The following is an 18,309-nucleotide window of genomic DNA, read 5'->3' as shown; positions in this document are numbered from 1 at the left end:
TCACAAAAACTTCAAGCCAAGTAACAACAAATCCTAACGGAGGGTATATTAGAGTGGATGGAAATAATTTTGCGGGTCGGGTCGGGTCTAAGTGATGGGCATGGTTTTTTTTAGTTAAATGGGTAATTTTGATTGATTTGGGATTTTCCATCCACTGAGGGGTATATTTGTGTACTTTGGCTAACAGAGGGGTATATTTGACTATTTTGGCTAATGGAGGACAAAGTTAGCCAGTAAATTAAAGTAGAGGGGTATATTTGACCCTTTTCCCTTTGATAAAATACTAATTTCGGGATCTTCATTATTCAGTGCCCAAAAGGAAAAAAATAGCTGCATTTCAAAAATAGTGCCAACTATATATATTAGACAGGTCTCTCTCATTGATAAATCTAGACTAATCAGTCTCCTCCCTAACTTCCAATTCTTTCCGTAAGTGAAAAATATTTATCGTACGAAGGATTCTTCTACATAGTTTTGAAGTAACTTTTTTCATGTATCCACATATAAATCTTTAGTAGAATTGGAGATTTTTAACTTTCTGTTATTATTTTTGTAGTTTAATTTGTGCTCTCCCCAGGTAATCAATCCATCAGGTACATTGTGTAATAGGAGAGTGTCCTGTTACCTGAGGTTTGGAAGAAGAAGAAAGAAAGAGGAAAGGAAGAGAGAGAGAATCAAATTCGCATATATTTCATAAAAAAACACTGAATCCGAGTACATGGATATAATAAAAGTAGCAGCTATTAAAAGTAAGACACGTGTCCTCCTAACAGATTGAGGAACCTGATTGTAAATACTATATAGATAACTTATAGGGCCTAAAAGATAATAACTAAACTTCACTTAAATGAAAATGGGACTGATTTGGAATTATATAAACTACTAAATAAGTAGTCATAAAGACATTTGTGACATTCCATCCCTCTCAAAAAATTGAGCCTTGCTCTTAACAACATCATCAGTACTTATTTAATCATATCTGGAAATTGAGACTTTGTAAATTGGTAATCCTCCCAGGTTGCCTCTTCTGGTAACAAGTTCATCCATTGCACCAAGACTTGAGTAGTTGCTTTGTTCCCTCTCTTGGTCATCCTTCTGTCTAGGATAGCAGCTAGTTCCACCAAAGGTTGTCCATCAGCTGAGCAGATAGGAGGGTCAACAGATGGTGTGATGTGAGCATCCACTTTCCTTTTGAGTTGAGAAATATGAAAAACCGGATGGATTTTAGCAGTTGAGGGCAGTTCCAGCTTGTAGGCAACTAATCCAATTTTCTGTATGATCTTATATGGCCCATAAAATTTAGAAGCTAACATAAAATTTAGAAGCTAACTTCAAACTCTTTCTAATGGCTACTGGTGTTTGCATGTATGGTTGTAACTTCAGAAACAGCCAATCACCCTCTTTGTATTCTCTTTCAGTCCTCCTCTTGTCAGCATTGACTTTCATCCTGTTCTGAGCCTTAGTAAGATTATCTTTCAATACCCTAGCCATGATTTGTCTATCCTTCATCACCTGATCAATAGCCTTTACTTTTGATTGTGTTATCAATTTAAATGAAAGTTGTGGGGGGTCATAGCCATAGACTACCTTGAATGGTGTCATGTTTAGTGAAGTATGATGGTTACTGTTGTAGTAAAACTCAGCCAAGGCTAACCATTTGTTCCATTCCTTAGGTTTATGACCAGTCATGTACCTCAAATAATTCTCTAAACACTTATTCAGTTTTTCAGTTTGCCCATCTGTTTGTGGGTGATAGCCAAAGCTAAATAACAATTGCACCTGTATATTCTTGAATAATTCTTTCCAGAAATTACGAAGGAAGATCTTGTCCCTGTCTGAAACTATACTTTTAGGCAACGTATGAAGTTTATACACAGTATTTAGGAAGGTTCTAGCCACTTGAGATGCAGTAAAGGGATGCGAGAGAGCAATGAAGTGTGCATACTTACTATACCTGTCTACCACCACTAAAATTGTATCTTGTCCTTCTGATTTGGGAAGAACTTCAATAAAGTCCATAGATATGTGCTCTCATTGCTTCTCTGGTACAGGTAGGGGTTGAAGTAAACCAGGATATGCAACTTGTTCATCTTTATTTCTTTGACAAGTATCACACTCTTGGACAATGGTTCTGATAGTCTCAATCATGGAGGGCCAATAAAAAACTGCTTTCACTCTTTGATATGTGGCCCAAATCCCTAAATGTCCCCCTAAACCTGAATTGTGGATGCTTGACACCAACTTTGATCTGAGTGAACCATGGTTTCCTTCGTGCTTTTAATATAGTATAGATTATCATATTATTCAAGCTTGAACTTAAAATTTTGAATGTCAATAAGTTTTATATCCTATGGATGTTAATAACTCAAAATAAAGTCTAAACCAAAACCAACTCAACATTAATGCTAACAAGAAATTCAATTTACCACTAGGAATGACAATAATATTGGACATCTATTATTTAGTTTTGCATAATTGATTTAGAGAGTAAAAATCCATAACTTAAATTTTTTTGCTGTCATGTAATTAATGCTTATTTTAGCATGACTTAGTATTTTTAGATTATGGTCATTTTCTTTTATGGCTTGTTAATTAGCAATATTTATTTTAAATGATTATATTAGCTTTTGTTAAATATTTTAATACAATGTCATCACTCTCTTCACATTTTGTGTTATTTTCTTAGGAAACAACTTAATTATATAGTTATATCTTACTAGGACTAAAGAAATATTTGAATTAAAAGTTATATGTCTTGTATTGAGACTATTCCGAAAAAACAAATCCGAAAAACCCGAGAAAATCGAATAACCCGAATTTTATTGGTTTGGTGTTTAAAAAATCAGAACCAATCCGGTCCATGTACAACCCTACCTGCAATCATCAATCAATCAAGTCAACACAGATAAAACAGAGAGTATTAATCCATTAATTGCACCTCAATATCAACTGAGCTTACTAAAAATAATAATGAAATCCATTAATTAAACCTCAATTTTCAAGAGGTAGAACACCTAGATTTTGTTTATTAAAAAAGGTAGTAGTAGTGGCGGATCCAGGATTTGAAGCTTGTGAGTTCTTAGCTAGCAGTGTCTGCTGTTACTGGGTTCGGATAAAAGTTGTGGGTTCCCGCGAACCCACACCCAATGGTGTGGATCCGCTCCTGGTAGTAGTAGTACCTGCTTTTGCTCCACAGCTCTTGAAACTCAGTTCCATATGACAAATGTGTGATCGCCACATCATCAAGCACAATGTTGAAATCCTTGGCATATCGGATCAAGCTCTCGCGTACATGTGCGAATACCTGTGGATAGGGGTGGCAATATCAATCCATAAAATCATGACCCACCTAACTTGTTTAGGTATGGGCAGGTTTAATAACCTGCTTATATTATTAACTCAACTCATTTCACCTGCTTAATGCAACCCATTTAAAAACTAGGCTGATACGCAGTTAAAAATTAGGCTAGTATGCAGCCCATATTGACCCTTGAGAAACTGTCTAGATATATTTAAAACAGACATTTTGTCTATTTGATATGTTATTTATAGTCATAATATACAGAAAAAAGTTTTATTAGGTACTCAAACAAATTATAAGATCATAAACATAGAATTTAAAATTTACAAAGGGGTAGTTTGGTAGGATGTAGTAGTGTTTTTCAACCTATGTATAACTAATACATATATTATCTGAACACGCTATTAAGTACTACTCTTATACACAACAAACCAAGGAATTTGCAATACAAAGGGTTATTAATATATGAATGAGCATGGTAAAGACAGAAGTGCCTGTAAAACACCAAACCAAACAGTGGATAAGGAATAATCTCAGCATAACGAATCCCAACATTACTAATACACCTTATTCATTACTGCTGTTATTGTTATACACTATACCAAACGACCCCTATGAATTGGGCTGACTGGCTTATGACCCGCTTCAACCCAACCCATTTAGCCCAAGTATTAAGTCAGCCCAATTTTAGTCTGACCCGACCCGCCCATTTAAATTACATTCTCTAGCCGAATATACAAAAATAATTACATTCTCTAGCTAGATACACAAAAAATACACACTATTATGTATAAAATGGTGTATATTTTATGTATATTACACATTATATACAAAATATATACATTTGCTGAATATTGTTTTGGCGGGTGGCTATTTATGTTAATTTCTCTGTTTATTACCCTACCCAATTCTAGCTCGAGATGCCCATTTGTACTGTTACTTTATATTTGATGGTAATATAGTTCTATAAACAATCAAAGAGGTTAATTGAAGGTTAAATATGTTGAGTAGTATATCACAAGGACCAAAAAAAGAACATACTAATAACTCCAGGACCAAAAGTGCTATTATACCTAAAATTTAATAAGAATTGAGCGGGTTGAGTAATGACCCGGTTTTTAGCCCATTTCAGCCCAACCCATTTCATCCCACCCGACCCGCCCATTTAACACCCCTAGTACAGTATACCTGTGGCCTTTCAGCATTGAGTTGAGCAACAACAACTTTAAGCACTTCATTACCAATAGAAGGAAGCACTTTCTCATTATATTCAGTACCAAGTGTCTTAAATATCTCTGGCAATCTCGGCACTTCAAGTCTTGACAATATCCTCAAAGTCAAATTAACCATTTGTAAATCCTTAGTTCCCGATATCGAAGAAAACGTATGCGGCTTCGTACGTATTTTGAAAATATACGATTTTTGTAGTCATGGGATTAAAAAATGAGTTCCTTCACCAACGGTCAAACAGAACGGCGTGTTGACCGCTGTCAACTGTGTAAAGAGATAAGTTGAGAAGGGTACCGCCGATACCAGAGTGAAAGCGGCTCGGGCTATGTTGGTTAGGAATGAAACTGCGGCTTGGCTACCCATTGTAATTTTGTTTTGTTTGTATGTAGAAACACAGAGAGAGACTGGGATTTTGATTTTCTTATGTTTTATACGGTTTTAGGGGAGAGTGTGGATTGCTATGCAAGTAAAAAACCTAATCGAGGAGTCGGGTTTGGGTTTGCACTGACATATTAAAGCCCATTACACTTTGTATCACTTACTATTATTTTGACCATATTTTAACGTTTTAAACCAGGAGAAAAACAAATGAATACGATAAATGGAAGGGAAAAAAAAGTAATATTAAGAAAAATACACGGTAGAAATAACAATTGTAAATGACTTATGGTATTCCCGGTTTAAAATAAGTGTCCACTTAACTTGTAGCGCAATCATTAAGAAGATACTAATTCCTTAAAAAAATAGGTATTTTGACTAAACTACATATTATTACTCCCTCCGTCCCATAATAAGTGTCACCTTAGCCAAATTTTTTTATCCCATAATAAGTGTCACCTTAGGATACTAATGATACATTGACTAGTTTTTTCAATCTTTGCCCTTGGACAAAAAATGGCAAGTTTCTTTATTCAAGGCCAAAAGTTGGATTCACAATGTCAAATTTTGGGCTTTACGTGAAAATGAAAGTTTTGACCTATGAAAGATAGGACTAGTAAGAGGCAAAAGAAGTAGTAGTACTCTAAATGAATGATAGTTGGATTCTCATTGTCAAAAGATAAACTACTTGTGCATGCTCGAATCATCAAGAGGAAAAAGTAATTTTTTTTACATAAGTGTAATTTGGTAAACTTTACACTTCATCATTGGTTTCTTAATATGAGTGTTTTTTGCTAAGGTGACACTAATTATGGGACGAAGAGAGTATTAATTTGATGCATTGAGATCTGATCACTTAACACTTAATAAGGGAAAATCTGGAAATATAAAGTTAATTCCTTGTTGAATATGTAAGTGGACACTTATGTGAAGCAAAAGTTAATTCCTTCATGAATTCTTAGCGTCTGCTCTTATGTTTGTGCCGAAAGCGATTGTGATTTTCAAGTGCGGGTTTGGGTTAAAAGAAACGGATCAGATTATTAGGAGCGGGTTTGAGTTTAAGAAATGGGGGCGTTTAATTTTTAAATTAAGTAATATATGTGGCGAATCATAATATGCCACGTGGCGATTTGAAAAATTGTAAAAGTCATTAGTTAGTTTGAGGGGTATCTTTGAGCAAAAATTGCTAGTATTTTTAGACCAAAAGGTAGATCAACGGGGTATTTTCCGACCAAAAGATGAATGAAGGATAATTTTGAGCCATTTTAGATAGGATATTAAATAAGCAAGGGAATTAAAGTACATCAAATATAATTCATGACATGAAATAAAATAGCCATTCGTAAAGCCGTACAAGTATCATTAATTCAAAATATTACACATTTCATGCATGTATAGAGTACTTGTGGATGGATATCACGCAGTCGCAAGTCCATTCGTTGAACAGGGCCACAATTGATATCACGCAGTCGCAAGTCCATCACTGCAATTGCGACTCACAATCTTCAGGCGGCCAATTTTGCAATACCAATTAAGGCCCTTTGGACATTTCTGTAATTGTCTTAAACAGCAACCGTAAATAGCTAAGTTGGTGTTATTTAATTTCATTAGCTTGTTTTGATTATTATGTTGAGCAAACTCTTTGAGAGTACTTGTGGATGGATAAAGTGCATTGTTGCTTGATGACTGTTATCAATGTGAATATTCTTCCCCTTGAAAGTTACTTCCTATAGAATTTGTTCTTTCAAATGATAATTAATTGGAGTGGGTATTATTTTTTCAAGTGTTCATTCAATTATATATTGGTCCGTTGTAGCACATTCTTTACTTGTTTTTATTCGTTGCTAGGTATTCAGTTATTAACTTGATTGTTAACTTCAAAATTTGAGAAGTTCATATTGATGGCATGTGTCGTCTTTGAGAAACTAAACAATATTTGCATTAGGGAGAGTAAAAATACGTGTTATATCTATTTTTCTTAATCAAGAATTGTCCCACTAAATTTTTCTCACAATTTTAAAAAAAAATAAAGCATCTAAAATGCATATTACAAAAAACTATTGCACTCAATTTTCTTTCACTAGCATATTTCCTAATAGTAATATTTTAATGAGCACACTCTTTAATACATGGACGTCCAAATGGGAGTACCGTTGTGGATGAATTATATGAAGTGGTGGCCATGTTGTAAATGAATCAAATTTGATGAATAACTATTTGTACACACTATAAATTGTTAGTGCCTATAACATTCAATTAAACCTCTACCACGATCCCTCCTAATCTTATGCCTACAAATAGGCTTTATAATTCATGTTTAGGATTAATCGGGGAAAAATACTAAGAAAAGCTCGCTTTATTTTTCTTGTTTACATCTTGTTATAGTGCTCTTAGTTTATAAAAAGAGTACATAATTTCTTTGAATTGGTGGAGAAATAACAAAAGAGGAAAAAGAAAAGGAAAAACTTACACCGAATCAAAATAAGACAAAGTTAGAGACTAAGGCCTCATTTGTTTGCACTTAATGGGAGTCTGAATCTGAATGGTTCAGATCTCAATTCATTAAATGCATTTGTTTTTATTAAGATCTAATCACTTAATACATCTTAACATGTCTGATTCGGTCAGATCTTGAATAGAGTCTGAAAATCGTTCAAACCCATTGCTTGCGTCTTTTATTTTTTTAATGTTAAATTCTACAATTACACTTTTTTGTCTTCTCCAATTTTATCTCCTCTGTAGATCACCCAAATCTACCATGGCTAAGAATTTCTAAACCTGCCTCTTCATCTCATCTCTCTTCTCTATTGTCGGTTCTAAAACAAAGGAATTAAGAAACAATTTCCATTTTTGACCATGCTTCTTCCCGATCATCACTCCTCCACTGGGGCCTAAGATGTATAATTGAAATTCATTGCTAGAAAAAATACCAATGACATATAACCAAATATCAATACATGGAGAACAACTACGAACAAGATCTAGAAAATCCACCCACCACCACCTTGACAGTGGTAATCTTTTATTGAGCTATGCGGCAAAAATGGTGGGTCTGTTAATAAGAGTAGGTGGTGGTACAATTTCTTTTTTTTCGGCTTTAAAATTTGAGTTTAGAGAAGGATTATTGTGGAATCTGAAGTTTCAAATTTGCTGGTTGATTACTCGAGGGTTACAACATTTCAAAGCTCTTTTTATTTATTTATTATTATTATTTTGTTACCATTTTTGTGTCTCCTTTCGTATTTCAAGAGTCAAATAAGTTTTGTTCTACCTATAATTTTTTCATGTCTTTTAACTATTTTAAATTGTTAATTATTGTGGCGTATGATACTTCTTACATAGGTTCCAAGTATGTAAATTTTATTTTTGAAAAACATAGAGATTCTATGTCCAAATTTGCGGGCAAAGCTAAGAAATTTGACTTTCGAAATTCGAACAGTACCACATAAAATGGGACAGAAGGAATAATAAACTGAGAATAAAATGAAAATATGTTCATTCAGATGTTAAAAACAAACAATCTTAATTATATAATATTCACATGTAGATACAACATCTTAATCATTCATATTTACATTCAGATTTAGACATCTTAATCTTAATGAAAACAAATGCAGCCTAAGGGTGTGTTCGGTATGGAGGAACATCTTTTCCTAGAAAATAAGTGAATTTCCACTTATTTTCTCATGTTCGTTTGAGTAGTGAAAAATAAGTGAATTTCTTACTTATTTTCTTATGTTCGTTTGGTTGATAGAAAACGTTTTCTGAAAAATACTCATCCAAGCCTCACCAACTCCAACCCAACCACAAACCCCCCACCCACCCACACCCCACTCCCACCCCCCTACGCCCCCCCTCAACACAACAACAACAACAACCCAGTGAAATCCCACAACGTGGGGTCTGGGGAGGGTAGAGTGTACGCAGACCTTACTCCTACCAAGGTAGGATGGCTGTTTCCGAGAGACCCTCGACTCAAAAAAAAAAATCTTTTGATTTTTTTTTCACCCCACCCCCAACCCTCACCAACTCCAACCCAACCCTATACCCCCTACCCCCCACCCATACACCACTCCCACCCACCCCTACACCTCAACCCCCCTCCATTTTTTATTTTTTGCACCCCCACCCCCAACCACTCCCCTAACCTATACACCCCCCCCCCCCCCCCCAAACATTTTTTTGAAGTTTTTAATTTTTTTCTGAATTTTCTACACGACCACATCCCCCATCACCCCTCTCCCCCCTTGCGTGGAACCCATACCACACCAACCCCCCCTCCCCAAAACCCAACATTTTTTTTTGAAGTTTTTTATTATCTTTTGCGGGTTTCTACACCCCCTACCCCAAAAAAGTCTTTTCACCACCCACCCACACGCCCCCCCCCCCAATACCCCAATCACCCCCTCCAAAAGTTTTAATTTTTAACCACGCAAACATTCAATTTTTATAATTGTCAACTTTTTTTCAATTTTTATTTGGAGGGTGGTGTGCAAAAAACCAAAACAAATGTCAAAACTTATTTTCAAAAAATTTGGGGGGGTGGGGTAGGGTGGGGGTTAGGGGTGCAAAAAACCAAAAAAAAAATGTCAAAACTTTTTTTTTCAAAAATATTTTTTTTTGCAAGGGGGTGGGGGGTAGGGTGCGGGGTTTGGGTGGGGGTGCAAAAAACAAAAAATAATGTCAACTTTTTTTTCAAAAAAAAATTATTTTTGAGCACGGGGGATGGGGTGGTGCATGGGGGTGGAGTGGGGTGGTGCATGGGGGTGGGGTGAGGTGGTGGGGAGTGGTTGGGGTTGGGTTGGGTGATGATAGGGTGGTTGGTGGAATGAACTTGTTTTCCCTACTTTTATTACGGAAGATTTTCCAATTTTGAGGAAAATATTTGTCAAAATTTTTGACTAAACGAATATGAAAAAATTGGAAAATATTTTCCTCCCTACCGGACACACCCTAACTAACTGGATTGCTACTCCCTCAACCTCAATTAAAAGTATCTCAATAAATATTTGTGTCTCCTTTCGTATTTCAAGAGTCAAACAAGTTTTGTTTTGCCTGTAATTTTTTCATGTCTTTTAAATATTTTGAATTGTTACTTATTGTGGCGTATGATACTTCTTACATAGGTTCCAAGTATGTAAATTTTATTTTTTAAAAACATAGAGATTCTATGTCCAAAGTTGCGGGCAAAGCTAAGAAATTTGACTTTCGAAATTCGAACAATACCTCATAAAATGGGACAGAAGGAATAATAAATTGAGAATAAAATGAAAATATGTTCATTCAGATGTTAAAAACAAACAGTCTTAATTATATAATATTCACATGTAGAAATAATATCTTAATCATTCATGTTTACATTCAGATTCAGACGTCTTAATCTTAATGAAAACAAATGCAGCCTAAGGGTGTGTTCGGTATGGAGGAACATCTTTTCCTAGAATATAAGTGAATTTCCACTTATTTTCTCATGTTCGTTTGAGTAGTGAAAAATAAGTGAATTTCTTACTTATTTTCTCATGTTCGTTTGGTTGATAGAAAACGTTTTCCGGAAAATACTCATCCAAGCCTCACCAACTCAACCCAACCACATACCCCCACCCCCACCCCCACCCCACTCCCACCCACCCATCTACGCCCCCCCTAAAAAAAAATTCTTTTGATTTTTCTTTTTTGTTTTTTTCATCCCCACCCCCAACCCTCACCAACTCCAACCCAACCCCATACCCCCTACCCCAACCCATACCCCACTCCCACCCACCCCTACACCTACACCTCCACCCCCTCCATTTTTATTTATTTTTATTTTTTGCACCCCCACCCCCAACCACTCCCCTAACCCATACACCACCCCTCCCCCCGCACCCTACCCCCACCCCCCAACAACATTTTATTGAAGTTTTTAATTTTTTTCTGAATTGTCTGCACGACCACATCCCCCATCACCCCTCTCCCCCCTTGCGTGGAACCCATACCACACCAACCTCCCCCCCCCCCCCCCCCAAACCTAACATTTTTTTTGAAGTTTTTTATTATCTTTTGCGGGTTTCTACACCCCCTACCCCAAAAAAAAGTCTTTTCACCACCCACCCCCACACCCCCCCCCCTCAATACCCCATCACCCCCTCCAAAAGTTTTAATTTTTAACCACGCAAACATTCAATTTTTATAATTGTCAACTTTTTTTCAATTTTTATTTGGAAGGGGGGGGGGGGTGCAAAAAACCAAAACAAATGTCAAAACATTTTTTTCAAAAAATTTGGGGGGTGGGGGGGGGGGGGGTTGGGGGTACAAAAAACCTTTTTTTTGCAAGGGGGGTGGGGGTGCAAAAAAAAAGTTAATTCTTTTTTTTTTCAAAAAAAATAATTTTTTGTGTGTGAGGGGGGGGGGGTAGGGTGCGGGGTTTGGGTGGGGGGTGCAAAAAACCAAAAATAATGTCAAAACTTTTTTTCCAAAAAAACAATTATTTTTGAGCGGGGGGAGGGGGATGGGGTGTGCATGGGGGTGGAGTGGGGTGGTGCATGGGGGTGGGGTGGGGTGGTGGGGAGTGGTTGGGGTTGGGTTGGGTGATGATAGAGTGGTTGGTGGAATGAACTTGTAAACTTGTTTTCCCTACTTTTATTAAGGAAGTCATTTTCTTAATTTTGAAAAAAATATTTTTCAAAACCAAACGAATGTGAAAAAATTGAAAAATATTTTCCTCCGTGCAGAACACACCCTAACTAACTGGATTGCAAATCCCTCAACCTCAATTAAAAGTATCTCGATAAATTGTCTGAGCTGGACTGAAGAAACATATATATGCACGCCAAGTCACCAACTAAACTACTAAAGGTATATATTAATGCCCAAGATTCTTTTCTGCGTACCAAATACACCTAATAGAGAAAAGTCCACATCCATCTATACCATCCATATCCATTATCCACAATATACGGCACACACCCATTCTAACGAATGTGTTAACAAAATCCCAGAAGCTAGCCTTTGATTCATTAAAATTGATCATTGCAGCTCTTAGTTCAGACACACACACACATATATGTGTGTGTGTGTAATTTTTTATCACCTCAAATCGATCCATTGACTTTTAAGCAATTAATCCGCCATTGGTGAACTTTCCAGTTTGGTTGACCAGTAGGGTCCATGCATGTGAATTTCAGAACTAGATAGAAGGAGACTTGGCTTTTTTCTATTGTAATTTTCGGATACAACTATATATAGTCCATTATACTGATTTAATTCTCTTACACCACAACAGAACCATGGAATGAAGAAATTTCTGACATGGAGGATATATAGAAGGACCATACTAAGCACAAATCCGAACTAGTCGGGGCATGCAGTAAGTTATGAATATCAGATGGTTCCAAAAAAACATATATATCTACAAACTGTTTTTAAGACTATTAACTAGAATTTTCGTGTTCGAGCCATGGAATATAAAAATTTCTGAGGGAAGATCGTGGACTTATGCTGCGAAAATCTGGAATTAGTCGGACAATGAGTTCCAAATATCACTTGATTGAAGCTATTGATGAGAAAGGTATAAACAGAAAACACACACACACAAAAAAAAAAAAAAAAAAAAAAAGACTATACACACACTGAGACCATTGACACTAGAATATCAAATCATTCCACAAGAAAGCTCAATTTCTTCTCAGAACCTAATTAGCTAACACATACTCCAACCAGCAATGCTCTCCGCCAAGACAAATTTATCAATCATCACTTTTTCACCAAACCTGTAAGAAAACCTCAAAACACCTTGAGATCGAGCAGAACCCTTGTGCACAGGGCAAGTCATGATAGCACTGCCTCCATTGGGGTATGCATATTCATAAAGCTCCTTCATAGACATATGAACCTCCCCGATATACCGATCACCGAGCTTCCTCTCGCAATATAACTTTGTATCATTGACTCGGAGATTGTATACTTCATGCTGAAGCTCCATGCCGGATTTATCTCCCCATGTTTGTCCGTTGGGGTCCCTTTTTCGGTGTTCGGGTTGCTTCCAACGGAAACCCTAGCATGGACTTTCATCTTGAATAGCTTCCTGACATCTTCAAGATCACTTGCTGATATTAGTGTTATTTCAAATCTTCTGCACTCCATGTGTATTGTAGGTATATTTTTGTGTTTCTGAGGTAGTGTGTACATAAATATTTAAAATATACTAGGTGACATTGATGATTGTGGGGTATGGACAGAGGAGACTTTGATTATTTTTTGGACAGAGGAGACTTTCAAGGAAAAAACGAAAAAATGGCCTAAGTCCTCTCTAATACTCCATCCGTTTCAATTTATGTCAACCTTTTCGGAATACGAGGGTCAAATTTTATAATTTTGATCATAAAATTTGACATAGATAATTCAAGGTTGTAAAAATAAAAGTTATATATTTAGAAACTAAATGAAAAGTACTATAAATCTTGATAATTTATAATTCAAATAATTTTAAAAAAATATATAAGAAAAACGTGATCAAAGAGTCATCTCGTAAACTCCCCATATAGTAATAGAAACAGAGAGAGTATTTGGAGTTCTATTTTGTTTAATAAGTTTGTATGAGTTGATTGAATAATATATATATATATATATATATATATATATATATATATATATATATATATATATATATATATAATATAAAGCTAGGCATACACAAGGTGATGTGGCACCTCTCTATGGCCAAGATTTGTATTTATCTTTTTTCTTAGTTTTTGGAATTTTAACTCTTTTTTCTGCTACAAAATTAATATATTTATGGAATTATAGCTGTTTACCCCGAATTTGGGAAACCAATTGAATTTGTACGCGGGTTAGGATATGTGTTTGGAGCTTAATATTAGAGGGAAATAAAACGTATGAAGGTTTTATTACAAAATGATTAATGACGAGCTATTTGCTAGGGATACGAATATTAGCTAGTAAAACATGCAATGCTTGATTGGAGGAATATAAGATAGATGAAAACAAGTGATATGAATCGGATATGATATCTCAAGAGTGTTTGTATATATGCTTTGATGTTACAAGTGTTCTTGAAAATGAATAAGCCAACCCCCACTAAGGAGGGGGATAAGCTCTATTTATAGTGTTGCCTCCAAGGGCCTCATACTATACAAGCTATTTAAAATAATAATAATAAGGACAACTCTGAACGGATTTGGTGGGATTAGGTTGGCCGTACAATCTGACACACGCATGGTTGGTTGTTGACCATGGCAGGACGCTACTGACGCGTGGCCTGTGTGCAACGGCTATACCGGACCAATGGCACGGATACTCGGGACAACGACCTCGGTCAGCTCGGTGATGAAGGAACCGGACCAAATGGTAAGCTCTATCGGCTCCGGACGAACGTTCCTTCGGTTCGGAATGAAAGTCTTCGTGTATGTTCTTGTTCCCTTCTCCATCCGGTTTCTCGCTCCACCGGTTTGACTCATAACTGGTTTTTACTGTATACAGATAGCCCCCACACTTTCCGGACCACCGATCTCTCGAAGTGACGGGAAGTGGATGAATCCTGAAACCGGTGACTCTATTGGCTCGTTGTTATCTACTTGTTTTGGCGGGAACGGTTGCGTCACGTCCCTCCTCTATCGGCCACGTGTCTTCTCCCGAATGGCTAGCTCTGACAACCGCCGCACGCACGTCGCTTCGAGTTATTTCTCATTAATTACGGGGGACACGTGGCATCCCCCGGTTGGCTGGGGAATTGAAACCGTCACAGTCCCATGCCTATATAAGGCCCTTTTCCCCTTCATTCCTACACTTTCACGATCAATTTCTTCTTCCTCTTTCACTCTTCACTGCGTTTATTTTCCTTTTTACAGCCAATCTGTTGCTGATTTGTTGCGTACTCTACGTGAAAAAGGGGCAACTTTGTCACCATTTCTACTAACTGTTCTCGTTTGGGTGTTGCTTTGAACTTTACCATTTCTCGAATCACCAGTTCCCTCAATCTTTTGAACTTTCTTCTAAACCCTCTTCCTTTCATATCTTCCAAAATGTCTAAGACCACTTCTCATGATGTTCCATCGGTTTCATCCCCGGGGACCGAGCCTGCGTCCCCAGCTAGATCGAAGAGCACCTTAGAAACCACGGCCTCAGACATTATACCGGCCAGACCCACCTTCAACAAAGATCTTGAGGCCGAAAAGCCTTCTTCGGTGTCGGACAGGGGATTCGATATGAGGCGATACCCCTCGTCTATTACTGAGGATAGACTCGATGTAGTCTGGGCTGATTGCGGGTGGGACATCTGCCCGGTACGGGTTTTTTCTCCCGGACCAGACGAATCGATCACCGACCACCGGGAAGGTTTCCTGTACGTGTACACGTACCCTTTCACTCTCAAGCTCGACCCCCCGGTTGATCCGGTCATCTTGGACATGTGCCAGACCTACGACTTGACCCTAGCACAGATCGGTCCAATCGTTTGGAGGGTACGCATGTCTTCGGCTGTTGGCCAAAAATACCGGGAAGGAGTTTACGCTGGCCCACCTGATACGTTTATACTCCCCGAGGATTTTCCGGGGTGGTGTAATAAAACTTGCCAAGCGCAGCCGGAATCCATTTTTCTCAACAATCGATGAAGACAGAGACCGGGGTTGGTTAGAGTGGTATGTTCGGGTGAAGACCGAAGACATCATTCCAGCCGATTACATGCCTTTCCCGGAGAAGTGGAATAACAAGCGTAAGTCCGAAACCTTGTGTAATTGCTTTAGCATGCTTTGTCAAATTTTGATTCTGCTTTCTCATTGTTTCTTCCTTACTTTTATCAGCTAATGGTTACGTTCCCCCGGTCATTCGCAATCTGAGTGAATGGGTCACATCACTCCTCTGCCAGCATCATCATGACAACCAGACCTGCGCCTACCTGTCACGTGGTTGATGGGTTGCCCAGAATCACGGTAGCCCTCTACTTCTACTCGTGTTTACTGCATCCTTTACTGTTCGTTTTCATCCTTCGACGTTCGCTAATATCTTCGCTTTTCAAGTTTTCCTAAGGGCTCGGTAGCCCCCAGATCGGAGTCGACGACTGAACCCACAACGTCGGCGTCCGAGTTTGATACAGCGGGTGCATCTCATGCCCTTGCTGCCGCTACTGCTGCCAAAAGAAAAAGGCCCTCGGACAAAGGGCAACAGTCGAAGAGGAAGAGGGCGAGAAGCGTTACTCGGACCTTACGGGACGAATCAAAACCCGATATTATAGTTCTGAGAGTCGATGCCGAACCTTCCGTGGCTCCGATCCCGGAGGAGGTCGTTGCCATTTCACCCCTTCCTTCTGCCGCTGAGGGGCTTCTAGTCTCGGTCTCACGAACAGTTGCAGAAGAAATTCTTTCCCCGGCTCCTCTAAGGTCGATTGACTTTGTCGAAATTTCAGGAGAAACTTCTTTTGAAAAAGCTCCCCTGCAAAGGACAAGGAGGTCCGGGGAGGTGGCCGCTGCTGAGGTCGGTCAAAAGACTGGGCCGATCCCTGAGATCGAAGTCCCCGTCGACGTCGATCTGGCGCCCGAGTGCGAGCCTGCCGTAACTACGGTACCCCCGAGCTTTCCCAAAGATATTGAGGATGCTCCAAGTTCATCTGCCCCGGTATCACGGCCTGATGATTTTGACGACATGTTCTCGGGCACCCCTCCCGCTACCGGCGAAGCTGCGGGATTCGAGCATCTCCCTATCCCTCGGGCTACGAGGTCGGCCAGCCGATCCTCCGAATCTGGGGCTAGGGACGGATTGGAGCGTGTTTTTTTGGCGCCAAGTGTGGAACATAAAGAACCAAATCGGTTGTGGTCACCGTCCCCGAGGACTGGAGCTTCCTTTCTCGCCTGGTGGGCGTAGCGAGTTACCTGAGGCCTCTTGTCTCAGATTCGAACAAGCGCAAGATGACCGGGGTTACCTGGAAATGACTTATCAACGAGGGTATGCATGCGAGCAACCGGGTAGGTTTTTGAGCCGTCTCTGCACACCTTTACTAAGAATTTTAATCCTGTTCTCGTTCAAGTTTTTGACTTGCCTTCTTTTGCAGAGTGTGGTTCTTGTTAACGAGGCCTTCGTCCGTGCCCAACAAGAGATGGACGATCTTAAGGTCCAGTTGGACGCCCAGGGCCGGGAAACGGAGAAGTATGTGCATTTTCTTCGGGAGAAGGAGGAGGAGCTAAGTCGAGCAGTTGCTCTATCCCATCTTCAGCCTGAGCTTGACGCAGCAAAGGCCGAGAATCGTCAGCTGAGGAGTGAACTGGTCGCCATGACCGAATATAACCGGAGCCTCGAAGCTGAGAAGATCGACCTCAACCGGGATAACACTCAAATTTCCTCGAAGCTGGATGAGCTTGAGACCGCTTTCTCCCAACTCCGGGAGGAGCTAGATTTAGTGAAGTCGGATGCTTCCAGCTTGGCCGAGAGGAACCGGCTTCTTGAATATGAGAGTGCCCGGTATCAGGAGCGTGCCAGGGTGTTCGAAGAGAAAGCGGAGAACAGATCTCGGATGTGCGATGACCTGAAGAACGAACTCAAGGAAACGACCGCTGCAAATGACACCCTCCAGGCCGAGCTCCAATCGGCCATTCAAATGCAGAACGTTCGTGGGGAGGCTCGGGATGCTCTTGAGACAAAGCTAGCCCAGGACGAGGCCGAATTGGATGAAGCTCTAAGAAGCGTGGAGGCCGCCGAGGCTCAGGTTACTATTGTTGCTCAGTACGAGAAATGGAAATCCCGGAGGATCACTCTTGAGCAAGCCGAGCGTGGCTTTTCTGATCTTCCGGCCCTTATTGCCGAGGCCAAGAGAGTCGAGGGAGAGGCTAAGGATGCCCTCGGTTCTGACTCTGATGATTCCGAGCGGATGTTGTCCGAACATTCCGGCTCCAGCCATTCCGGGTAGTTTTAGGGCCTGTTTTTGGCTTTCATCTCTTTATTTTTTGCCTTTGTAGGACCTTTGTTTTTTATGTAAAAATATCCATTGTATAAATGAAAAGTGCATCTTTCTTGTTTCTTCGTTTGAATGTTTGCTATTATTTTTGTCATAATCGTTGGTCCGTTTTAGGACAAATCGACTCGTAGTCGTTTGATCACCGTACCCGTAGGACTTAACCGATGCTTCTTTAGAACAAGTAGACTCGTGGTTGTTAAATCATTGCGCCCGTAGGACTTATCCGATGCTCCATAAGTTCAGACGTCTCTGAATTACGATAGGCATTTCCTTTAGGGCCGGTATTATTTCGGCTTTGGCTAAGTTTTTGACTTAGCAGTCCCCGTTTGGGGGAGTTTATGATAAAGTCCAAATACACTCCTCAAAGAGAAAGTGTACACGGTCGTATGCAATATATTTACCCAACTATGAGTCGGGGTCGATCCCACAGGGAACAATATGCTAGGCGATTAAGAAAGTA

General features: G+C 39.2%; 1 protein-coding gene and 1 pseudogene across 1 annotated transcript; one reads left to right on the top strand and one right to left on the bottom strand.

Moving 5' to 3' along the window:
* Window positions 1–2,031: 2,031 nt before the first annotated feature.
* Window positions 2,032–4,894, bottom strand: LOC132628853 (prohibitin-3, mitochondrial-like; annotated as a pseudogene).
* Window positions 4,895–16,845: 11,951 nt separating this feature from the next.
* LOC132628851 (uncharacterized) lies at window positions 16,846–17,801 on the top strand. Its single transcript, XM_060344611.1, has 2 exons — window positions 16,846–16,863; window positions 16,950–17,801. The coding sequence occupies exons 1-2, from the start codon at window positions 16,846–16,848 to the stop codon at window positions 17,799–17,801; spliced, it is 870 nt and encodes a 289-aa protein (XP_060200594.1).
* The last annotated feature ends 508 nt before the right edge of the window (window positions 17,802–18,309 follow it).

This window comes from Lycium barbarum, chromosome 2 (genome assembly GCF_019175385.1).
Source record: "Lycium barbarum isolate Lr01 chromosome 2, ASM1917538v2, whole genome shotgun sequence".
NCBI lineage: Eukaryota > Viridiplantae > Streptophyta > Magnoliopsida > Solanales > Solanaceae > Lycium > Lycium barbarum.
The sequence above is the reverse complement of the archived record's forward strand: the minus strand, read 5'-3'. Positions and strand labels throughout refer to the sequence as shown.